General features: G+C 41.2%; 1 protein-coding gene across 1 annotated transcript in view; it reads left to right on the top strand.

Moving 5' to 3' along the window:
- The first annotated feature begins 6,583 nt into the window (after positions 1-6,583).
- The window catches only part of AQP4 (aquaporin 4), a 48,204-nt gene continuing 27,804 nt past the window's right edge, over positions 6,584-26,983 (top strand). Inside the window, exon 1 of the mRNA XM_068237299.1 lies at positions 6,584-6,646. Coding sequence (XP_068093400.1) covers positions 6,615-6,646 — 32 coding nt within the window. The 5' untranslated portion in view covers positions 6,584-6,614. The remainder of the gene's footprint in view (positions 6,647-26,983) is intronic.

Below are 26,983 nucleotides of genomic sequence, written 5' to 3'. Positions count from 1 at the left end.
ACCAGCCTCAGACCAATTCACTCTCTAAGGAAAGATATTTTCTTAAGCTTTGTTTTTTGTTTTGTTTTTCTTTCTAACCGCACCAGGACCGTGGCAATTGAAATCTATGCCCTGTTTGTGGCTGCTTATTCCTGCCAGGGCATAGATTTCAATCACCACCAATCTCTCCCTTGCCGCAGGCTCCTCGCTCTGCTATCGCTATGACAGCAGAGCTCTGTGAGCCGGTAAAGAGCCGATTGCATTAGCTCCTGACCGCATGATCACTGTTCATTGGTTCACATTGATGACAGGGTCAGGAGCCTATGAAATTGGCTCCTGACCGGCTCACAGAGCTCTTCCATCATAGCGACAGCAGAGCAAGGTGTCTGCTGCAATGGGTGACTGGTGAGAGCGGCGGGTCCATGCAGCGATTCATCAGTAAGCCCGGGGGAGGGGGGGGTTCCAGTAGTCTCTGGTCCTTAAAGAGGAACTGTTGCGAAAATCTTAAAATTTAAAACACATACAAATAAGAAGTACATTTCTCCCAGAGTAAAATTAGCTATAAATTACTTCTCTCTTATGTTGCTGTCACTTACAGTAAGTAGTGGAAATCTGATATCACCGACAGATTTTCTCAGGGTTTTCTTTTAATTTTAAAAAGCACTTAGTGAATGCGCCGTCCAACTGCCAAAAAAGTGTGCAGCAAACAGGGATGCTGGCCAGCATCTTCGTATAAATCTTTTTCAGGGAATATCTTTATAAAGAATAAAGGCCATGCTGAGAATCCCCCATGAACAGATTGACCAACCCAAAAACTTCTTATTTGTATGTGTTTTAAATTTTAAGATTTTCGCGACAGTTCAAAAGAAAAAATCTATTTAATCCATCACATTTTCTCTTAAAGCCTGAGTCCACTGACGCAGTTGTGTCCGCTTTACGGTTACACATCAATGTTAGAGATGCTGAAAAGCAGACAGAAGCGGATACAACTGCGTAAGTGGGGTCAGGCCCTTAGGAGACAATTTAACAATTCAGTACTCTGCAATTGAAAAAAGTACAAAAAAGTACTGTAGAGTAGTACTGCCAAAATTATTCTGAGTATTTTCTTGCCTGCAGGTGGCTTCAAAGCTATTGATAAGATGTTAAATTATCTCATAAGAGAAAACTTATGAGAAAAAGTGAATTGAATGAGGGCCACTGACTGCTTTGATTGTTTTGGGTTTACTGTAATGACACAATCATTCCATAGGGAGGACGGATTCTACACATCCAGAGGGATGCTGACTCTGCGTATACGTAAATCTGAATAATCACTCCCATGTCACTAGCACTTAAAGAAAAAATGGCAGCTTTCACAGCTTTAAATCAGTGATGCGCAGTGGTCTGCAAAATCCACAGAATCATCACAGGTATGTCTGTATAAAACACATTGCTAAAATACTTACAAACTTTAAAGGATACCAGAAGTGACATGTGACATGATGAGATAGACATGTGTATATACAGTGCCTAGCACACAAATAACTATGCTGTGTTCCTTTTTTTCTTTCTCTGCCTGAAAGAGTTAAATATCAGGTATGTAAGTGGCTGACTCAGTCCTGACTCAGACAGGAAGTGACTACAGTGTGACCCTTAGTGATAAGTAATTCCAACTGTAAAACACTTTCCTATCAGAAAATGGCTTCTGAGAGCAAGAAAGGGATAAAAAGGGGAATTTCTTATCAGTGAGGGTCACACTGCAGTCACTTCCTGTCTGAGTCAGAACTGAGTCAGACACTTACATACCTGATATTTGACTCTTTCAGGCTGAGAAATGAAAAAAGGAACACAGCATAGTTATTTGTGTGCTAGGCACTGTACATATCTATCTATCTCATCATGTCACATGTCACTTCGGGTATCCTTTAAGTATAAGCAAACTAACTTTTCCACATATACCTCAACCCATAACAAATGCTATCCCCGCAACCAGAAGGTCCCTAACTCTAAGCCCAACCTCAGCCCACTAAACAATTTCTACACCTACCTTTAACCCTTTAAATGATGCCTTACATCAATAATTTCTACTATCAATTAATAACCAGCTAATGAGAAGACAATATGTAAATTCTGACTTCAATACACTTGAATTCCAGGTGGTAGCACAACCAGATAAATTACACCTAAAGAACACAACAACCATTTACTGTGCACCAAAAAGTACAGCACCCAAATGTTTAATGCTGTGTTACCTTTTTTGTCCACTTTTACTGCATTGCAAAACTGGCAGTGAACGGATTTTATTTCATAACTAGGATCCATTGACACTTTTCAGTCTGCAACAGATTCATTGCAATATTTTATTTATTTATTTATTTATTTGTTGTATTTATAAAGCGCCAACATATTACGCAGCGCTGGACATTAATTTAGGTTACAGACAATATTTAGGGGTGACAAACAGCAATATGACAATACAGGAATACAAGAAAACCAGATCACACAGCACAGTATGAGTACAAGGTAATGCGGACCACATTTCTGTGCCATCCACATTTTTTCTCAGACAGGCGGATGTATTTCCCATATAGCCTATGGTTGAAATGCATCTGCCCCGGGCTCCGGCCAGACCCCAATAGACCATCAGAGCTGACACTACACTGCTTGCTCCTGCTGGCCATACGTGGTCTGGCTGCAAATAGGAAACCAGCCTCAGACCAATTCACTCTCTAAGGAAAGATATTTTCTTAAGCTTTGTTTTTTGTTTTGTTTTTCTTTCTAACCGCACCAGGACCGTGGCAATTGAAATCTATGCCCTGTTTGTGGCTGCTTATTCCTGCCAGGGCATAGATTTCAATCACCACCAATCTCTCCCTTGCCGCAGGCTCCTCGCTCTGCTATCGCTATGACAGCAGAGCTCTGTGAGCCGGTAAAGAGCCGATTGCATTAGCTCCTGACCGCATGATCACTGTTCATTGGTTCACATTGATGACAGGGTCAGGAGCCTATGAAATTGGCTCCTGACCGGCTCACAGAGCTCTTCCGTCATAGCGACAGCAGAGCAAGGTGTCTGCTGCAATGGGTGACTGGTGAGAGCGGCGGGTCCATGCAGCGATTCATCAGTAAGCCCGGGGGAGGGGGGGGTTCCAGTAGTCTCTGGTCCTTAAAGAGGAACTGTTGCGAAAATCTTAAAATTTAAAACACATACAAATAAGAAGTACATTTCTCCCAGAGTAAAATTAGCTATAAATTACTTCTCTCTTATGTTGCTGTCACTTACAGTAAGTAGTGGAAATCTGATATCACCGACAGATTTTCTCAGGGTTTTCTTTTAATTTTAAAAAGCACTTAGTGAATGCGCCGTCCAACTGCCAAAAAAGTGTGCAGCAAACAGGGATGCTGGCCAGCATCTTCGTATAAATCTTTTTCAGGGAATATCTTTATAAAGAATAAAGGCCATGCTGAGAATCCCCCATGAACAGATTGACCAACCCAAAAACTTCTTATTTGTATGTGTTTTAAATTTTAAGATTTTCGCGACAGTTCAAAAGAAAAAATCTATTTAATCCATCACATTTTCTCTTAAAGCCTGAGTCCACTGACGCAGTTGTGTCCGCTTTACGGTTACACATCAATGTTAGAGATGCTGAAAAGCAGACAGAAGCGGATACAACTGCGTAAGTGGGGTCAGGCCCTTAGGAGACAATTTAACAATTCAGTACTCTGCAATTGAAAAAAGTACAAAAAAGTACTGTAGAGTAGTACTGCCAAAATTATTCTGAGTATTTTCTTGCCTGCAGGTGGCTTCAAAGCTATTGATAAGATGTTAAATTATCTCATAAGAGAAAACTTATGAGAAAAAGTGAATTGAATGAGGGCCACTGACTGCTTTGATTGTTTTGGGTTTACTGTAATGACACAATCATTCCATAGGGAGGACGGATTCTACACATCCAGAGGGATGCTGACTCTGCGTATACGTAAATCTGAATAATCACTCCCATGTCACTAGCACTTAAAGAAAAAATGGCAGCTTTCACAGCTTTAAATCAGTGATGCGCAGTGGTCTGCAAAATCCACAGAATCATCACAGGTATGTCTGTATAAAACACATTGCTAAAATACTTACAAACTTTAAAGGATACCAGAAGTGACATGTGACATGATGAGATAGACATGTGTATATACAGTGCCTAGCACACAAATAACTATGCTGTGTTCCTTTTTTTCTTTCTCTGCCTGAAAGAGTTAAATATCAGGTATGTAAGTGGCTGACTCAGTCCTGACTCAGACAGGAAGTGACTACAGTGTGACCCTTAGTGATAAGTAATTCCAACTGTAAAACACTTTCCTATCAGAAAATGGCTTCTGAGAGCAAGAAAGGGATAAAAAGGGGAATTTCTTATCAGTGAGGGTCACACTGCAGTCACTTCCTGTCTGAGTCAGAACTGAGTCAGACACTTACATACCTGATATTTGACTCTTTCAGGCTGAGAAATGAAAAAAGGAACACAGCATAGTTATTTGTGTGCTAGGCACTGTACATATCTATCTATCTCATCATGTCACATGTCACTTCGGGTATCCTTTAAGTATAAGCAAACTAACTTTTCCACATATACCTCAACCCATAACAAATGCTATCCCCGCAACCAGAAGGTCCCTAACTCTAAGCCCAACCTCAGCCCACTAAACAATTTCTACACCTACCTTTAACCCTTTAAATGATGCCTTACATCAATAATTTCTACTATCAATTAATAACCAGCTAATGAGAAGACAATATGTAAATTCTGACTTCAATACACTTGAATTCCAGGTGGTAGCACAACCAGATAAATTACACCTAAAGAACACAACAACCATTTACTGTGCACCAAAAAGTACAGCACCCAAATGTTTAATGCTGTGTTACCTTTTTTGTCCACTTTTACTGCATTGCAAAACTGGCAGTGAACGGATTTTATTTCATAACTAGGATCCATTGACACTTTTCAGTCTGCAACAGATTCATTGCAATATTTTATTTATTTATTTATTTATTTGTTGTATTTATAAAGCGCCAACATATTACGCAGCGCTGGACATTAATTTAGGTTACAGACAATATTTAGGGGTGACAAACAGCAATATGACAATACAGGAATACAAGAAAACCAGATCACACAGCACAGTATGAGTACAAGGTAATGCGGACCACATTTCTGTGCCATCCACATTTTTTCTCAGACAGGCGGATGTATTTCCCATATAGCCTATGGTTGAAATGCATCTGCCCCGGGCTCCAGCCAGACCCCAATAGACCATCAGAGCTGACACTACACTGCTTGCTCCTGCTGGCCATACGTGGTCTGGCTGCAAATAGGAAACCAGCCTCAGACCAATTCACTCTCTAAGGAAAGATATTTTCTTAAGCTTTGTTTTTTGTTTTGTTTTTCTTTCTAACCGCACCAGGACCGTGGCAATTGAAATCTATGCCCTGTTTGTGGCTGCTTATTCCTGCCAGGGCATAGATTTCAATCACCACCAATCTCTCCCTTGCCGCAGGCTCCTCGCTCTGCTATCGCTATGACAGCAGAGCTCTGTGAGCCGGTAAAGAGCCGATTGCATTAGCTCCTGACCGCATGATCACTGTTCATTGGTTCACATTGATGACAGGGTCAGGAGCCTATGAAATTGGCTCCTGACCGGCTCACAGAGCTCTTCCGTCATAGCGACAGCAGAGCAAGGTGTCTGCTGCAATGGGTGACTGGTGAGAGCGGCGGGTCCATGCAGCGATTCATCAGTAAGCCCGGGGGAGGGGGGGTTTCCAGTAGTCTCTGGTCCTTAAAGAGGAACTGTTGCGAAAATCTTAAAATTTAAAACACATACAAATAAGAAGTACATTTCTCCCAGAGTAAAATTAGCCATAAATGACGTCTCTCCTATGTTGCTGTCACTTACAGTAAGTAGTAGAAATCTGACATTACCGATAGATTTTGGGCTAGTCCATCTCTCCATAGGAGATTCTCAGCATGGCTTTTATTCTTTATAAAGACATTCCCTGAAAAAGATTTATACGAAGATGCTGGTCAGCCTCCCTGCTCACTGCACACTATTTTGGCAGTTGGGCGGAGCAACTGCCATTCACTAAGCGCTTTTTAAAATAAAGAAAACCCTGAGAACTCCCTTTGATAAGATGGGCTAGTCCAAAATCTGGCGTTAATGACAGAATTCTACTTCTTATTGTAAGTGACAGGAACATAGAAGAAAAGTAATTTATGCCTCATTTTACTCTGGGAGAAATGTACTTCTTATTTGTATGTTTAGGCTTTGCAGCCTTTGTTGGGCTTAAATCCTGTTTCTAATGAATAAGATAATTCTAGAACAGGTCTAATACTGGAGTGTTTTCATTTGATATTATGCCGTTTTTTCATCATAAACTTATTTCCTATCAAACAGCCATTGAAATAAGCAGACAAGGTGTTGCATACTGTATTCATATACAGAAATATTATCTGGCAGTGATATACCAGTTACATCATACCTGGAGCTGATAGCACTGTCCATTTCCACCCCTACTCTTGCAAAACCCAATCAGATAACTTACTGAAATCTGATTCCTTGTGTTCTTCCAGTGTGGGCTATTGGAACAGTTCATTCTATCCTAAGGAGGAATGAGTGACAGACCCGAGTCAAGGGTTCGAGGGTAAGTGCTTTATAATCTCTTAGCTCTTACAAATAGTACATCATTCTCACATCTATGAAACTCAATGCTATTTTATTAGCTTTCAATGACTTGAGGTTTCTGACCACATTCAAACATTACAGGGCAGATGCAATTTATGTTAATCTTTACCTAGTTACTCGGTCGGTACATCAGTTGCCATAAGTAGTAATTCTAAAAAGAAACAAACACATTTACAGTGTACCTGTTAAGGAAGGCAGTTTAATAACTAGTGATCTTAGAAGGTATCAATGTATTGCATTTAGATAATCTAACAGATTATTATTGATTGTTATCTATGAACAGCTGCATGCTATTACCCATCATACATCCCTTTTTATTACTTAAATAGATCATAGGGCACAAACATACAGTGATCAGCACCAATCAGTCTAAACAAACCTCTATATTAGTCTGAAAAATAATAATGCTGAAAGCAAATTGCACAGTGGTTGCAATGAGTTAGGGAACACCTGTGGTTTTTGCAATCTATTGCTAAATAAACCTTAAAGAGGAACTGTAGTGAAGATAACATAATGAATAAAATTCTATTTGTACAATATTAATTTATAAATTATTTAGTCAGTGTTTGAACACTGTAAACTATCTCCTCATCCTGATTTACATTATGAAATCTATCACAGGCGGTGACACATTTTGACCTGTCACGTGATCTCTGCAGAATGTTTGTTTACTTAAAAGTTCTGAAGCTAATTGAAAATATACCTGATCTCCCAGAATGCTCTTGGGGCGAATTGCATGTAATAAAAACAGCCTAGGCTAAGCATTACTGAGAGGGCAGGTTACACACCATTATACAGCAATATACCGATTTAGGAAGTGTTTCTGATGCTGCTGTTAAAAGTGGGCATCCTGAATATTTTACTGCATTCTGCTATATGTTACTACCGTTCCTCTTTAATGTTGCACATGTCATTCTGTTTTAACTTCGAATAACCACTTCACTTTCCAAGGGTTTTCCCTCCTAAGATTCCTGACAATTTTGGCATTTCAGCTGTCACTATTGATATAACAATAACATTGGTATTACTTATGCCATCAAAGTAGTTTTTTCAGGACAATCTAGATTTTCTTTGGGTAATATTTGTTTTCAAGAATTATTGGATTTCATTTGCATTGTACAGGGTAAAAATAGGGGTAAGTGCAGAAAATACAATTTTGTATTTCACCCTTCACAAATTTTACATGACAAGTACCACAGTTATACAACATCCCAAAATATGTTAATTGTCTTTTCCCAGTTAAAATGAAACCCTACATGCCATATTCTATCACTAGGTGGGAATGTGGTGTACCATTATCGCCAGCTTGTGTGTTTGCAGTGATTGGATCTGATTGCTATGGCGCACAGTTTGTACAGTGCTCTACAGATGCATTGCTAGGCAACAGCACAGCGATGTATATGTACAGTGCCGGGTCCTGGAGCTGCTGCCTTAGCGATTGTGCCTGATCGATACTGGCGGCAGCCATTACCGATGTCCACTAATGCTAGGGCTAAGTTTAGGTAACACAAGGGGTTAATTAGTTAAAAAGGAGTTCATATTTTTCGGGGGACAGGACACTTTAATATTTAAGGAGGCACTGTCACTTTAATACTTATTTTTTAACTTTTCCCCCCTTGTTTTCATGAGTGAGTGCTGCTAGTAGCATGTGCACATGCAAGGGGGGGGGGGGGGCGTCCACGGGAGCGCACAGCATTGTTTTAACTGCAGGACGTGAATTTCCCAGCTTGGAGTGCACAGAGGGGCCAATGAGGACGTGAAATTCACATCCTGAAATCTAAAGTAGAAAATGGAAGATATCTACACGACCAATATCACACATTTAATCCGTAAAACATATGTTTCTGATTTTACTGAATAACCCACTGATTGACAATTCAAATTCAAGACCTTGAAAAGCAATCTTTATGAATTAGGGGGGTGCAATGAGCTGATGTGACTTACTGCTTAGGTAATATACAATATGCTTGTACTCAGAGGGGTGGTTACACTGGATAAACCAAGGAGTCTGCCATCCATAATATGGCCACATTCCCAACCCGCATTCCTGGGACTCCATCCTATTCTGAACAGCAGCTAACTGCTAGCAGCTGCAAGATGACCCAATGTCCAAGGGTCAGTAATAGTTTCCTCAATGGAAGAACGCAAGAGTAACCAGACCAGGATGGAGACTCCCAGGATTCCTTGCTTTCTTATTTATAAACATTTTCCAATTGGGGGAATCCTGAGGTCAAAAATGAACATTTGCATTCAGCATTCATGGATGCGTGAGCAGGGTTACATGTACCAGCTTATCTGAACTAGAAAATTACTTCAAAACGTTTAGGAAAGAGAGGAAAGTAGATTGACAGGGTGTGAGCCACAACCAAGAGTGTAACGAAAAATCACTGAGCTCCCCTGTGAATCTTTGGTCGTCCCCCCCCCCCCCCTCGCACACATGGTGTACACAAAATGCATACAGAAAGCTGACAGGCGAGCGTGCTCCCAGCCTCAGCTTATTGCACTTACTATGTCCATCTCTAATGGTGCAGAACTAGCTCTGCAGACTTCACCAGCATCACTACAGTACACACAGCACTTGGGGAGGGCTAGAGAGGTTGGGGGCTGGACGCTATACACCCTGCTGCACACTGAATAGTGACTGTCTACAAATCTTTGTCTGCAAAACTCTGTATGATTCCTTATCAGTGGCTGAGCAGATGCAGTCATTAGAACAATTGTTCAAAGGGCAGAATGTTTTTTTTTCTCCATGCCCTTAGTTGTCAGTGTCTCAAGACAGGAAAAAGAAACTTCACCACCCCATGAGGCCCACCTGCTGCTTCTGGGCCCCCTGCAGCTGCATCCCTTGCAGGGTCTATTGTTACGCCCCTGGCCACAACTTCAGAGAGGCGTTAGCAGAGTAGGGGAACAGTTTAAGGGCTGGTGCACACCAAGAGCGCTTCTGATCGCTTTTTAAATTGACAGGGCTTTGAAAAGCGCTTGGCTAATGTTATCCTATGAGGGTGTTCCCACAGCAGCGTTGTGATTTTTTTCAAAATCGCAAATGCGCTGCATGTAGCATTTTTTGGAGTGATTCAGCTTGAATGAATGAACAAAAACTCTAATTAATGCAAAAATCACTCTGAAAATCGCAATCACAAATCGCTAAGCACTAGCAATTGCTATTGCGACTTTGGTGTGCACTAGACCTAAGAAAGATCACCACTATTCAAAACATATGTAGAGGTGATCATAACAGGCAGCATAGCACCAATGAAGAGTTAATTGGTCCTCTGTTTCAAGGGTCCCAATGCAACTGCAACCTCTGCATTCCTTGTTGCTACACCACTGGTCACACTCTATACAAAAGCTTGTAGGACCACCTTTAACAGCAATAACCTGAAGTTATAATTTTCTGTATGAGTTGATTAGTCTTTAACATTTTTGGAGAAATGTTGGCCTACTCTTTGCAACATTGCTTCAGTTAATTGAGGTTTGCGAGTATTTGATTTGGTAATGTGCAAGTGCCACTCTGATCCTGAAACAGCATTTTGATTGGGCTTGGTTCTGGACTTTGAGTGGACCATTGCAAGACCATGACTCTTTTCTTCTTAAGCTGTTCTGTTGTTGATTTGCTGGTGTGCATGGGATCATTATCTTGTTGCCTGACCCAATACCGGCCAAAATCAAGCTGCTGAACAGAGAGCTTCACATTGGATTCTAGAATACTAGAGTCAACTCGGGGACTAGCAAGGTGCCCAGGCCCTGTAGCTGCAAAACAAGCCCAAATCATTATACCTCTACCACCTTGCTTGACAGCTGGTATGATATGTTTTTCCTGATATGTCTTGTTTTGGTTTTCCCCAAATGTGGTGCTTACAAATATGGCCACATTTTTGTTCAATGGGCAAATAATTCCATCATGATATCATCTGTCCAAATGACATTTTTCTAGAAGACTTGTAGTTTGTTCAAACACAACTTTGGATATCTAAGCTATGCTGACAAGCTCTTTTTTTGGCACAAGCCTCACTCGATTAGTTGTTTTCTGAGCTTTTATGAACTTTAACATGCTTGCTAAGGTCTGTAGAATCTGAGCTTTTTTTTTCACAAATTTCTCTGAGCATTGCATGGCCTGACATGCGGGTGAATTTTCTGGTGTCTCAACTCTGAGGAAGACTGGCAGCTATCTTGAAAGTTTTTTTTAATTGTGAAAAACCTTTCTCTAAAATGATGGACTTTTAATTGTTTGGAAATGGCAAAATAAACTACCCACATTTATAGGTTGAAAAATGTACTTCTCTTAACCCTTGCACACACGATGGATATCCACTGTCTGAGATGACTGTTGTATGCTTCTCAACTGAGATTCTAGCATGTGTGAAGCTGCACCTAAAATGATTAGGCACCCGCCTTAATGAATAAGGGCGTTATCTTTTTTGTTTCTGCAGGATCTCTCTCACTTTTGCACTCGTCCACCATCTCCCTCCATAGAACCGCAGATGTTCCTTTGCCAAAAAAGCATTCCTGTACAGGGCTTTTTTTAATCTAAATTTTGCCTTTGGTATAATTCCAAGATCATAAGGATGTGTGTGTAAGGACAAAGATCATTGCTAATGTCTTTCCTCCTCGACACTGTGCTAACACATACCTAAATGCTACAGACCAGTGAGATCACACTTGCTAAGTATAAGTTAATCAAGTGCATTTGAATAGCAGCACTTGATACTTAGGGCCATATCCTATTCTAGGTGATAAGTAGCTTGCAGATGCGAGCTACTTATCACCTTGCCATCACGTGAGGATTACCGTCAAATCCTACTCGCCATTTTCTTCGCGCAATAGCCGATTGTTAGGGAGCATTACTCAGGTGAAAACCTGAGTGATGCACCCTTTTACCCGCCAATGGGGAGCGAGGTTTACGCTGTGGTGCTGTCCTTCAGCACCGCGGCCTCGCTCCCCACACATGCACACACCCATAGAACATCCACCGCCATCTTCTGCCCCTGCATCTGGGGGTCTCCTTCAATAATCGTTGCTGCACATCTTGGATGCCCCCCATGCATAATTAAAGTGTATCTGTCACTGTAATTACTGTGCGAGTATGTGCCCGGGCAAAGCATCTTTGAATCTGAAGCCGGGCTCCTCATTGGTCCACTGTCAGAGCCATTTTATTCAGATTGAAAGATGCTTTGCTCGGGCTCCTATGGGCACAGTAATTACAGTGACAGACAGATACACTGCAATTATGCAACGGAACTTGCGGCGAAAGGCGTCGGGTGATTAGCGGCGGTATGTATATTTACAGGGGTGCCCGGCAGAGCTATGTGGGGGCTTCCAAGATGTGCAGCGACCCAACAGGGAGCTCTGGGGGTCTCCTTATTGAAGGAGACCCCCAGATGCTGTGGAGACTATGTGCATTAGCTGGCTTAGACCTGCTCTTTGCGGGTCTAAGCTAACACTCATGTCTACCGGGAAGCATCGCTTCCGACACATGAAAAGGGTAATTGGATACCATGTAAAGAACTCGCAGGGCGATGCCCCCATAGGATTAGGCAAGGCCCCCATTGCCTAAATTAAGAACTGTCTCCAGCGCTTAGCGCTGCTGAGTTCAGCAATAGGATATGGTTCTTACTCTCTTACACACAGTTCTCACAACATGCTGACCAAAATTGATTAAATTAGTTATTATATTGTTATATTAAATTTTGTCATCTACTATTTTTAGAATTTTCACATAAGAACTCCACAAACTATAAATCTTTTGACTGGGAAGTGATGTTAATTCTAAAGCCTTGGACAAGAATAACTTTTTTCCCTCTTGGAGAAATTGTTTGTAATTGTTTTGATTGACAACCATACAGTCTGGGCAGGGTTGTAAAAGTTGAATAGCAGAAAGAGCTTAAAGAGGTAAAAATAATGTAACAAAAAAAGTGCTTCATTTTTACAATAATTATGTATAAATGATTTAGTCAGTGTTTGCCCATTGCAAAATATTTTAAATCCCTGATTTACATTCTGAGATTTATCACATGGGGACATGTTAACTGCTGGGAGGTGTTGTAGCTGCTGCTTGTTTTTTTGGCAGTTGGAAACAGCTGTAAACAGCTATTTCCCACAATGCAACAAGGTTCACAGACTGGAAACTGCCAGGATCATGGTCCTCAGAGTTTCTTGTGGGAGGGGTTTCACCACAATATCAGCCATCCAGAGCCCCCTGATGATCCGTTTGCGAAAAGGAATAGATTTCTCATGTAAAAGGGGGTATCAGCTACTGATTGGGATGAAGTTAAATTCTTGGTCATGGTTTCTCTTTAAAGGGATCCTGTAGTGAGAGGGATATGAATGCTGCCATATTTATTTCCTTTTAAACAATGCAAGTTTCCTGGCTGCCCCCCTGATCCTATGTCTCTAATAATTTTAACTATAGACCCTGAATAAGCATGCAGATCAGGTGCTCTGACTCATATCTGACTGGAATAGACACATGCTTGTTTCAGGGTTGTGAATCAGACACTATTGATGCCAGAAGATCAACAGGACTGCCAGGCAACAGACATTGTTTAACCAGATCACGTTTTACGATTTTTACCCCTTAAAGGATACCAAAGACCAAATCAATTTGAGAAACAGGGGGAGCAGGCATGTATGGTGAGCTTTCCAGATGCTCACCGTTCCCCCCAAACTCCATTCTGCCCCTGCACTGGCCCGGCTGCGTGCGGAAGAGGGTGCCGGAGGGCATTTAGAGGCAGCGGAGGGGCAGAATGGAGAACGGGGGAAGCGGCGAGCATCAGGACAGCTCGCCATATTGATTTGGGCTCTGAGGGAGAGTTGACCAATCCAACCAGTCAATTGCCCATATATTGTTATATACTGGGTACCACATACAGTACAGCACTAGTATCTGTTGATACATAGCACCAATATATAATTTTTTTAATTTTTCATTTGGTGTGCGCTGGAAGAGGGGTAGTCTTATACAGCGAGTATAAACCCAAATTCTATATTTTAACTGGAAAAATTGGGGGGTCGTCTTATATGCCCAGTCGTCTTATACGCTAGAATATACGGTATATATATATATATATATATATATATATATATATATATATATATATATATATATATATACACACACACACACATATATATATATATATCAGTCTCTGTATTCCTCTCACTACAGGGTCACACCACATGTATTCAGTTCACAGAAACTGACTGAATGGCAACACTAAAACATAACCTGGAACAATGCCAGAAGCTTACAACATCCTTGTAATGTGGGAAGGTGTCAAGGTGTCTTGCTATTTAAACGCAAGAACAATATACAAGAGTCATACATCTGACTAGTGCCCTAAGACACCGGTGGATTGGATATTCCAAATATCAGGAGCATAATGTAAGATTTATTCTTTCATTTGATCTATGAGGATTGAGGAACGAGCGAGAGACAGTTATATTATTATTTTCTTTTATATTTTTGTTCTAGTGATTCCAGTTGTCACTAAGCAGAAATCTAACAGCACTTCCTTTGTTTAACATATAATGGGAATCAGTATATAGAGGTAGCATAAAAAAAACTGTGAGATGTGTATTTTTACTATGGTTATGTGTGGTGCTTATTGTTACTATGGTTACGTGTGATGCTTACTGTTACTATGGCAATGTGTGATGCTCACTGTTACCATGGTTAAGTGTCTTACTCACTGATATAACTTATAATAGGTGTAGAGGTTGTTTCTACTGAGATGGTATGTTGTCACTGAGGAAGAAAAATCCTATTTAGATCAGCAATTTACCTTAAAGAAAACCTGAACTGAAAATGAAATGTCAAAAGAAACATACACACGTCATACTTACCTCTCATGCAGTCTACTCTTTCAATCTCCTTCTCCTCTCCCACGTTATGTTTGTCCACTGTGATCGATGGCATTCTCCGTCCTACACTTTAAAAATGGCAATGACCCTGTAACGGCTTCCGGGTCAGCACACTGTTAGGGGCCTTTCCACTAAGAGCGATTCGCTTCAAATCGCAAAACACTAGTGATTTTTAAATCGCTAGGGTTGCTATTTTAAAATAGGAATCACGAAAAGTATTTTCCATGATCATAATTCGTTATTCTGTAAAGGGCAATCTCTTTTTGGAGCGATTTTACCTGCGAGTGTGCTTCAATGTTAAAAGATAATTGCAATCGCAAATCACTTGCATTTGTGTTTTCCTTTTGTGATTGTTAGTGGAAAAGGGCCCTTAAACTATATCACTCACTTGAGGCATAGGGAAACATGGACATTACCTTGCACATCAGTTGTCATTTCAGCTATAACTGACAGAACTGGAAGGGATCGTTGTTAAAAGAAAATGGTGAGCTTCTGAAAGGAACTGACGGCAAGGTTAGTATGTAATATTCATTTGCAGGTACATCGTGTGTTTATTTTAAACAATTTTACTTGGTTCAGGTTCCCTTTAAGGGTAGTTTATAATGATTTTCTAAAAAAAAAAAAATAACTTTGCCCATTTGTCCCGCTTATTACACCATTTAAATTATGTCCCTATCGCAATGTATGGTGCCGATATTTTATTTGGAAATAAAAGTGCATTTTTTCAGTTTGCGTCCATCACTATTTACAAGCCCATAATTTAAAAAATTATATTAATATACTCCTTTGACATGCTTATTTAAAAAGTTCAGACCCTTAGGTAACTATTTATGTTGTTTGTTTGTTTTTTTAATTGTAATTTTTTTATTTAGTTTTTTTTATTAAAAATTTGATTTGGGTAATTTGTGGTGTGGGAGGTAAACAGCTAATTTTAAGTGTAAAATAATGCATTTGTTTAATAAAAAAAATAGATGTAGGTGTAGTTTTACTATTTGGCCACAAGATGGCCACAGTCAAAAAGTCCCGGAAGCGTACAATCAGGCTTCCAGGACGCATTAGGAGGACGGGAAACTTTTTGTGAATCAGAAAAACAGCAGCCTCTGTTAAGAGGCTGTCGTTCTTTTCTGCAGGGGGCTTCGATCAATCTATAATCCCATTCATTGATCGCTGGGCTAACGGCCGGCGGCGGGAATGCGCACAGCACAACTGGATGAGAATGTTCGTCCAGTTGGGCTTAAGTGGTTAATATTATGTATATTCTTTATACAGCACTAGCCAACACAGCAATACCAAAGTTTGTTTGTTTGTTTGTTTTTTAGCTTTGTTTTTTCTAACAGGTACATTTTGGTTCATTTTTTTCTTTCCTATAATTGAGTACATTTCATTCACATAAACCATATTGATACATATGGATCAACAAATAGACCCAGGACAAAACAAAAAGAGAAACAATCAAACCAAAATGCAAAGGAAATACAACAGAAGGGGAGGAGGGAAAAAGAAATACAGAAGTTTTGTTTCATCCTATACAATAAAATGCAAGTGTCCCTGCGTCATCAACTGAATGGTTGTGTATCACTGGCTTTTTTGTACTGAGCATGTGCGCAGCCAGGGCAGTTAGGACACAGGGCCGGATCTGACAGTTTGCGGTGTGTGGTTCACAGAGGTTCTCATTACATTGTGGGAAATAACAGCTTTTTCCAACTGCCAAGCAAGCAGCTCCCTGTGTGCATATACTTTAGACAGTGATGGGGAACAAGCAAGCGGGACGCGTATGTGCGCGCAATGCGGGGGGTAGCGGCTGTGACCTAGCACCCGTTTTTTAACGGGCAGGCCTTTTTACTAGTATATGTATAGAAAACAAACATTTGTTTCTGAGGTTAGCTGTGCTGAGATTAACACATTGTGACCACAGCATTGCCATCACTCAGCATCATATGATATCTGTTCACATCATGTGATGTAGAGTAGCCAATGACAAGATCCCTCCCTGTTATAATAAAAGAGGAGATAAGTGGATGCAGGTAGACACATCATAACTGTGCAGAGCCCAAGCTTGATGTCAGCACAGGTCCAACTACCAAGAGCCAATAGTGGGAACTGGTACCAAGATACCAGAAGAGAACATAAAAAGAAGTGATAGCTTTTCTTTTGTATCTATATAGTGCTGACATCTTCCCTGGTGCTTTACGGAATGTATAGTCATTAGATACAAAACGAGCAGCGCCAGAAGATAATATAGCAGCTGCTGATGGATAAAACAATTAAAACCCAAATTGCAAGCAGGTTTGGCTAATGAATAGGGAAAATCATTGAGATTCTGCAGATTTGAAATTTCCGCATTTCAAATCGGAAATCGGATTTCCGCGGAAAAAACGCATTACCGCAACTCAGTAATTTTAGCCCAATCACAGAACTCGGAAGCATTGGACCAATCAGAGAATACAGAATTTTTCAGTGAGAATCAAATTACGGCTGTCATTTTAGACCAATCACAAGACTTGGACACTACAGAGTATTTCCTGTGTCTTGTGATTGGCCCGAAATTTCCGTGACATTCAGATTACTGCAGAAAAAAATGCATTCACTAATTAATCCAAAACTTCCGAGTCAACTAAGAGGTAACAGGCCAAGCAGAGAATGCAAAAAATGACCAACAAAAAAGACTCGTTGGTAGTCAGAAAATGGAAATCGAAAAAACTGCAGAAACATTAATCGGCATTAGCGGAAATCAGAATTTCCGCAGAATCAGGAATCTGCGTTTCCAACTATCCCTACTAACTAATATGAACCCACAGCACTGGAAGTCAGTCAAACTTTTAATAAGTAAAAAAAAAATGTTTAAAGAGGAACTGTCGCGAAAATCTTAAAATATAAAACACATACAAATAAGAAGTACATTTCTCCCAGAGTAAAATGAGCCATAAATTACTTTTCACCTATGTGGCTGTCACTTACATTAAGTAGTAGAATTCTGACATTACCGACAGATTTTGGACTAGTCCATCTTCTCATAGGGGAGTTCTCAGAGTTTTCTTTATTTTTAAAAGCACTTAGTGAATGGCAGTTGCTCCGTCCAACTGCCAAAAAAGTGTGCAGCGGGCAGGGAGGCTGGCCAGCATCTTTGTATTAATTATCTCCAGGGAATGTCTTTATAATGGATAAAGGCCATGCTGAGAATCCCCTATGGAGAGATGGACTAGTCGAAAACCTGTCGGTAATGTCAGATTTCTACTACTTACTGTAAGTGACAGCAACATAGGAGAGAACTCATTTATGGCTCATTTTACTCTGGGAGAAATGTACTTCTTATATGTATGTGTTTTAAATGTTAAGATTTTCGCGACAGTTCTTCTTTAAGTAAAACACTAGCCATTATAAACATGACAGTAACATAACATGTAAACATGCACTCCTCACATTCATACCCCACTGCAGTGAGTTCAAATTTAAAGTGTGCCAGAGACAAACTATATTCAAAGTTTTATACATACCTGGGGCTTCCTCCAGCCCCATCCGCACGGATCCCACTCTGCCGTCCTCAGTCTTCCCTGTCTTCTGAAGCCTGAGGACGGCGGGGTGGGAGTGATCCGTGAGAATGAGCCTGGAGGAAGCCCCAGGTATGGATAAAACTTTGAAAATAGTTTGTCTCTGGTTTCCTTGAAAGTGAATCTGAAGCAAGAGGTATATGGAGGCCACATTTAATAAAAAAAAAAAAAAAAAAAAGAATGGCTACAAATCGAATGGAAATACATTTTAATCATACATTAACAAATGTTACATTATTATAAAATGTAATATTAAGTTAGGCTGAGCAAGCAATAAATCGATATTTTAAACATTGATTACAATCAATATTGATAACTATGAATTGCAAAAATTACGAATTTCGGCTTCACCAGGTGCCCATTCTTCACCGCTCCTCTATTTCATGCAGCGAATAATCAATTCCACAGAGTTCTGATACAATTCCATTATTATTACATACATAACATTTCTAAAGCAGTTGTTATATGACTCCTGCTGCAATTTTAATATCTGAGCTTAAAGCGCCCTCTATTGATGATATATATGTGATGCAGCCTTTGCTTTGTGTCTGATTTCTGTGATCAGCAAAGAATGAATTCTTGCCACATATTTTTCTCTTTTTTATCAGCTTTTTATGCACTAAAAAGTCTTTGTAAAAATTGCAGGCACTCTAATATGTGCAGCTTTACTTGGCTTATGACAGTTCTCTCTGCATGTCGATGTAATAGTCTGATTGTGAGATGTCATGTTGGCATTGTGGTCTCTTCCAATGCAGCATCTGAGGGTTTTAGCTGTATGACCATATTCAGTGAAATGTTGTAAGGATGCCCAATAAAAGCAGATGGCACAAAAATCATGTTTATTTCCTCTAACCCTTCAGATTCCTCTCCAAACTGATTGTTGGCTAGCATAAATATGTGGATGTGCTAGTTTAACACGGCCACATAATCCATGTTTACAATTAATATATGGGCTACCAATTTTACCTTTATAGAAGGTAACTCTTAGTTAAATCAATTTAAACTAAAAAAACATTCAATTATAACCAGAGATGGAAGCCCCAAAACACCTGCCTAGCAGGGCCGGTTCTAGACCTTTTGCTGCCTGATGCAAACTTATGAAGTTTCCCCCCCCCCCCCCCTCCCGATCTGGAATGATCGCAGCGCACCCAACAATTTAATCTGCTTCATTTAATGTTCTCACATGACATGCTGCAGCTCAACACAATTGCGCACTGAGAGTCTGTGGCAAACAAACTGCTCATCCTCAGCCACTCTATTCCTCCTCAGTCAGGACAGCAGTGTCACCTACTCCTTTCTGCTGTGCAAGTCAAATGAAACACTGCTGCTCTCCTGCCTCCCCCCTCCTCACTCACTGTCAGACTCCTCACACAGCACGTACAAGCTGCTTTTCCTCAATAATGACCTCTTCACCTCGCTCTCCTCTTGCTTCTCCTCTTACCTTGCTTCATGAGAGAACCGGCCCTGCTGCCTAGGTTGCCTAGTGGATGATCCTGCTCTGACTATAACCCTTGTTCTTACAAAACTTTAATGAAATGAAATGTATTTTATTAATTTTATTTACAAAGCAAAAATCATTTTATGGAAATCTGATGAGTCCTGGTGACGAAACGCGTAGGGCGGAGCCAGTATGCCTAAAGTAGGTCACGTGGTTGAGTACGCAGAAGTCCAGAGGTGTGGTAGCCGACATTGCGGGACGCTGCGAACGGCTGATGGAGACACAGCACATCTAAACCGGAGGGACTTGCCTCTATGAAACGCTAATCTACACTAATCTACCCCTAGAGGGATCTTGTAAGTTTGCTGAGAGCGCGAGAAGCGCCGTGTGTTTTAAACTTTGGACTGACATGCTGCGCGATGATTTTGTCATGTATGTTTTATTAAAGGGAATTTTTAGTGGATATAGTCACTGATGTCCTGAGTGATACATATGTGCTGATGTGAGATTGCCACCTGTGATATGGTGGTCTTCATCTGGTGAGCCTTTTGACCTCTAGGGTAGTGGGGATCACGTGTGAACACCAAGATCACCCCGCACCCGCACTGTGGAGTATGATATATACCTGTTGGCTATACAGTATCACGCTATGTGAAGTTGTTTTATACAGGTTCTGTGGATGAGCACGCAGTGGAATGCATAGCACAAAAAAGATTATACATTATTTGCCTATACAATAAATATGTCCAATTCTTTCATAAAAACATATACCTATAATCAAAATCTTACACGTATATATCTATTTCTTGCGCTACAAAACCTGCAAAGTTGCCACCTAGCTGATCTTTAGACTGACATTGCTTGACATCTTCTGCAATATGATAAAAAAAAATACACTAGGCTGCATGAAAAGAGAAAAACAATTTCCAGTGCAACAGCCTCAACAGGAAGGTGTACATGGGGCTATTATAAGCTGAGACGGTATAATGAGAAAGTCCTGTGACAATCACTATGTTACCAAAAAACTTTACAGAACAGATAGGTACAAAGTGAGCTAATGACAGATATTGGTAGTAGTAAAGTCCCCCAAACGTTACACCCAGCCACTCAGTGATAACACAAAACATTGTAAACGCCCATATAAATCCACCTGCCTTATGCATTGAGTTAAGTATGTGCAACCGCTAAAATCAAAAACGCAAACGCAAGCGTTTTTGTGTGCTCCCCCCTCCTGGCGCTCCACTGCGCGCTGCGTTTCAGGTAAAATCGCTTTTTCAGAGCAGTTTTGTAATTTACTCCCTAACAAAAGTCGGGAAGTGAACTCTTTGACCCGGAAAAGAATAAATACAATGTATTTATTCTTAAGAACGCAAACAGAAAGCAATTTTGTGACCATTTTGCGTTTTTCCTATACCTTCCATTAAAGCAAAAACGCGCCAAAAATGGCACAGGCACCGCAAAGCGGACGCAATACATTGATATGAACCTTCTCATTTAGATTCATTGCACAAGTGTTTTGTGATCGATTTTTAAAATCGCCTGCGCTTAAAAAAAGGGCAAAAACGCCCTTAGAGTGAACGAGCCCTAAAACATTTCCAATCGGTAAAGCCCCATCCAAACACAGTAAAATTAACATTAACAAAAGCAAATCCAAATGAACAAATAAGGTCACTTCAAATGGACGTAGGTGTGAGCGGCTGTGCATGTGTGTGGTTGTACACACGTGTATGTGGCAACTGCCCTTTTAGCACACCCCCTTTAGCACCTTCCAAAGAACTTATTAACCTCCCTAGTGGTACTGATAGATCTATCCATCCATAAAAACATGCTGTGAACAGTATAAACGTGCATACACATCAATACTCTCCTGCACTGTATACTAGACCCTTGCTTGACACATTTTGGCAAGTTGCAGGAGAAAAAAAAGTTTTAAAAATAAATTTTATCACTTTTTGCATAGAAATCCTGGGGAAATTGAACGCTAGGGAGGTTAATGTCCTAACTTAAAGAGAACCCAAGGTGGGTTCTAAGAATGTTATCAGCACACAGAGGCTGGTTCTGTATGTACTGCCCAGCCTCTGTTGCTATACTGCTGCCCCCCAGGCCCCCCTGCGCTCTGCTCACCCCCCATAAATCAAACACCGAGCTAGCAACACACAACGTGTCGCAGCCGGCTGTTTACCTTTGGAAGTGTCAGTCTCGCCGCTTCCCCGCCTCCTCCATAGAGGAGGAGGCGGGGAGCGGCAAATAGTGACACTACCAGCTGCGACACGCTGTGTGTAGCTAGCTCAGTGTTTGATTTATGGGGGGCAAGCAGGGGGGCCTGGGCGGCAGCAGTATAGCAACAGAGGCTAGGCAGTATATGCAGAACCAGCCTCTGTGTACTGATAGCATTCTTAGAACCCACCTCAGGTTCTCTTTAAGGTGATGTGCCTAGATTTATGTGTTTCTTTCACGTGTATGTGGTTGTAAATGTGTTGTTGGTTTTAAGATGTTTTATCTCCCTTACAGAAGTCTCAATAAATTCTGTTGCTAGGACACTTTACTGTCTAATCAAGTTGTTGAATTAGCTCTCATTACGCCTGTAATGCTAGGTACACACAATGATTTGTTTTTTGGTCGATTTTCTGTTCGATCGATTTTCGATTCGTTTTTCGGCTCGATTTCATGCTCGATTCTCTTAACTTTTCTTATCAATTTCCATTCACGTCCAAAAGTAATATCGGACATGTCCGAAATGATGTATCAAACGCATATATCGAACGCAAAAACGTATCGTGTGTACCTACGGTAGCATGAGAGTTCAAATTCACATGGAACACTAAATGAATTAACTGCGGATCAGAAATTTGTTGCGGATGAATTGTTGGGTGATTTCTATCATCTTTTTTCACTGTAATACCGTTTTTTTGGACCATAAAACGTTCCAGACCATAAGATGCACTTAGATTTATAGAACAAAATCTAGGGGAAAAAATATACTGTATGCTAAACCTGGTGCATCCATGTACCTCCCCCTTGCACCTCATGTGTCCTTCTCTGACCCTCCTGTGTCTCCTCTGTTCCCCGATGTCCTCCTTTGTCTCATGTCATCCTGCATCTTTGTCTATCTCCCTGTGTTTCTTCTTTCCTCACCTTTGCCCTCCATTTCCTCCTCTGTCCCTTGTGTTTTCTCTGACCCCCTGTGTCGCCTGTCCCTGTGTCCTCCTCCACCCCTCATGTCTCTCATGTCCCCTTCCTCTTTTGCATCCACGCCCCCCCTCCCCCCTCCCCCGCCAGATGTCCTCATAGAAAGTGAGACACTTACCAAACAGCTGAAGAATCCTGCGACAAGCTGCAGATTTAGGGATTCGCCTTGGCTGAACAGGACTTGCTTCAACCTGAGCCAGCGCTGTGCGACCAACCAGGCGGGGAGCTGCAACACACCCATCCAATCACCGTCGCCTGCCATTCTTACTGGAGCCGATGGTCCCAAGGGCCATCCGTCATTGAGCCAATCGCTTCATTGCAGCAAATTGTGGTGGCTCACAGTGCCCAACTTTTCTTTCTTTGCCACGTATTGCGCCTTTTATAATGGGCTTCTATGGTGATGCCCTTTTTTCCTGTTTTGCCACCTCCAGCCAGCCCAACATCACCACCATCCAGGCCAGACAGACCAGCATTACCACCAGCCAGCCCAGCATCGCCACGGCACCACCCAGGCCAACCAGACCATCATCATCAACAGCCAGGCTAGCCAAATATCACCACCAGCCAGACCAGCCAGACCATCATGACCATCAGCCAGGCCACCCCAACATCACCACCAGCCAGATCAGCCAGACCAGCATTACCACCAGCCAGATCATCATCACCACCAGCCAGACAAGCATCACCTCCGGCCAGGCCAGCCCAGCTTCACCACCAGCCAGGCCAGCCCAGCATCACCACCAGCATCAGTTGAAAAAGGGCTCCTCAACCATCTGTATTAAAAGGGCTCCTCCATACACTTCAATGATATTTCTTCAAATATGGGCTACAAGGTGAAAAGGTCTCCCAAGTTTTTTGACTACAATGTTTTCAATTCAGCTACAAAAAGGCACCCCTTTGTAGCCCATATTTTTGATTTGGCTACAAATGGACACCCCTTTGTAGCCCATATTTCTGATTCAGGTACAAGGTTTTCAGCAACAAGGTTTTTAACTCTGCTTCAAAAGGGTGCCCCTTTGTAGCCCATATTTTTGATTTGGCTACAAGGTTTTTGATTCTGCTACAAAAGGGCGCCCCTTTGTAGCCCATAATTTTGATTTGGCTACAAGGTTTGTGATTCAGCTACAAAAGGGTGCCCCTTTGTAGCCCATATTTTTGATTTGGATACAAGGTTTTTAATTCTGCTACAAAAAGGTGCACCTTTATAGCCCATATTTTTGATTCAGCTACAAGATTTTTGGCTACAAGGATTTTGATTCTGCTACAAAAGGGCACGCTTTTATAGCCAAAATGTTTGATTCGAGGGAACAAGGAGAGGTGGTTAGGATTAGGCATCACAAGCAGGGGGGAGGGATCTTATGGTTAGGCCCTATTAGGGGGGTCTTAGAGTAAGACACCACCAGGGGAGGGTTCTGCGTGAGAGTAGGGAGAAGTTTGGTCATAGTAATCATCAATGGGGTCTCGGTTAGACACCACCAGTGGGGTCTTAGGGTTAGACACCACCAGGGGGTCTTAGGGTTAGGCACCACCAGGCGGGGTCTTAGGGTTAGGCACCACCAAGGGGGGTCTTAGGATTAGGCACCACCAGAGGGGGTTAGAGTTAGGCACCACCAGGGGGACTTAGGGTTTAGCACCACCAGGGGAAGGATCTGTGTGAGAGTAGGGAGAAGTTAGTTCATAGTAATCACTTTTCTTGGCTATATCACTTTTCTTGGGGTATCCAGACCCCTTTTATAGCCCAATGAATTTTGCCTATAACAGCATCTTTTTTATAAACTAAAACTAGCTTTTCGGCTACACCAGGCACCCTTTGTAGACGAATTTGGCATATGGGCTACACCAAGCACGCTTTGTAGCCGAATTTGGCATATGGGTTACACCGAGCGCCCTTTGTAGCCAAATTTGACATTTCGCCTCCACCAGGCACCCTTTGTAGCCAAATCTGGCATATGGGCTACACCAGCCGCCCTTTCTAGCCGAATTTGGCATACAGACAACACCAGGCACCCTTTTGTAGCCGAATTTGGCATATGGGCTACACCAGGCACCCTCTGTTGCCTAATCTGGCTTTTTTCATCTATATCAGGAGCCCTTTTTTCCCAGAAGCAATTTTCAAATGTACGCTCACCACTAGCCAGACCAGCCAGATCATCATCACCATCGGCCAGGCCAGCCACACCAGCATCACCACCAGCCAACCAGCCCAGCTTCACCACCATCCAGGCCAGCCAGACCATCATCACCACCAGCCAGGCTAGCCCAGCATCACCACCAGCCAGAGCAACCAGTCTCCTCCCTCTGCTGTGAGACTCTGTGACCTGTATAACGCATACGTGTTATAATGCCGACAGTGAGATGGGCGCAGGGTGAACCAAATGATTGCTCACCCTGCTGCCGCTCAAATCCCCAGTGGTGTTAAATACTATTCCCCCTCCGAATTGTAGCAACTCAAAGTAATTTATGGCGATTGCCGGAATTAACCCTTTTTCGGGAAGCACACTATAGCATTACTGCTATAGCGGTGCTCAGCTTCGGTGCTCAGCGTTGCTGTATTTGAATGAAGAAAATCAAGTATTGTCTACCTATGCTCTTAGACCAGGCTTATTTTTTGTTATGAAGAAGCCCCCTGCAAAGGCCTATTTTCAGTTGAGGAAAAAAAAAACACAACTTTTATTGGACACTGCCAAATTTAGCACATTGCAAAAATGTTTTTTTTTCCCACTGGGTATACAAGAATTCAGGCTTAGCACTATTTGACAAAACATACCAGTTAACAGCAGACAAAGGTGCTTTGTCTCAAGGTTTTTGTGAGGAAAATAAAACATAAGTGCAAACGCACATATTACCACATATTTGTATAACATCAAAATATTATATATAAACCTACAGTACAAAAAAAAACATATTTTAATGAATAGATAAAACACTTAAATCCTTTTTACTCTGAGGCCTTCCTATATTGATCTCCTATATATATTTCATATTTTAGTTACTTGGTTTTGGTTTACCGATATAGCAGTGTTGCCAACTCATCCCTTTAATTACTGACACATCTAAGTTATACAGGTTCTGGGGCTATGTGCACATAATCAGTGCCTTAATTGCATCTACCTAGCCACCAAACCTGTATAATTCATATGTGTCAGTAATTAAAGGGATGAGTTGGCAACACTGTGATATAGGTATTTTTCAAATATCACTATGGCTATCATATGCAATGGATCTTATAATCCATACTGAATGTGTCTTTGATGTCATATATAATATCATGATTGTTTTCTTTATTATGGTATCCTATGTTAATGAGGATTCATGATTCTAGGATAGGACCATATGGTCTTTTGTTCTAGCACTATTCAATGTGATCGCTGTAAAACTTAATAAAACTGTGTTACAAAAAAAAAAACATAAATCCTGCATCCTTATCACATCTGACCAGGAACCCCAAAGCCAATATACTTGAATTTCCGGGTGACGATACCAATTTTGGTTTAGACAAGTGGACCAATGGCAATCATTTCCATATGCCATATTCATATTTATTTCCTTTGGTCTATTGGTCTAGAATGATAGGAAGTAGTGTTGGTGTTCAAATTCAACATATTGAATTCAGGTCACCCAAATACTGACAAACATCATAGTTCAGCACCATTTCAGTACCATACAAGTGGACAGAGTCAGGAGGAGTTTACTATCTGCACTTCACCGTGTATTTCATGTGATTACGATGCTTCCTACTTCCAAAGCCGGAAGGAGGAAGCATGAAATGTGCCACGAAACTCAAGTAAGTGAATTCACGTTGACCATGTCCGTGTGTTGGGTACTGAAGTAGTGTGGTATTCTGCAGTATTCGGGTGTTCTGAATTCGATATGCCAAATTCGAACACCAACACTTATAGGAAGTCTCAGCGCAAAATTCAAATATATCAATTGTACTGCAGACAGTAGGTTGGAGGTAATGTTGCTCGTAATGGGTCAATAACAATTATGCTAAATTTTGTGTAATTTTTTGCAATTGCAATTACGTTACATGCAGCATACTACATATGTGAATCGTAATTACACAAGTAATTACGCAATTATGCGTAATGTCGCGTTCAATGCATAAAAATATTGGCATCTATTCACCAGTATACTGCACATGTGCGGCCATTAGTTAAATATTCAATACGAAAAATTTATTTGTATGCGTAAAACAATTAGCGTTCATCAGCCAGTGTACTGCACATGCGCGTCCATTATTCAATGCAAAACCAAACAT

The sequence above is a fragment of the Hyperolius riggenbachi genome, chromosome 5 (genome assembly GCF_040937935.1).
Source record: "Hyperolius riggenbachi isolate aHypRig1 chromosome 5, aHypRig1.pri, whole genome shotgun sequence".
NCBI classification, from domain to species: Eukaryota; Metazoa; Chordata; class Amphibia; order Anura; family Hyperoliidae; genus Hyperolius; species Hyperolius riggenbachi.
The sequence above is the reverse complement of the archived record's forward strand: the minus strand, read 5'-3'. Positions and strand labels throughout refer to the sequence as shown.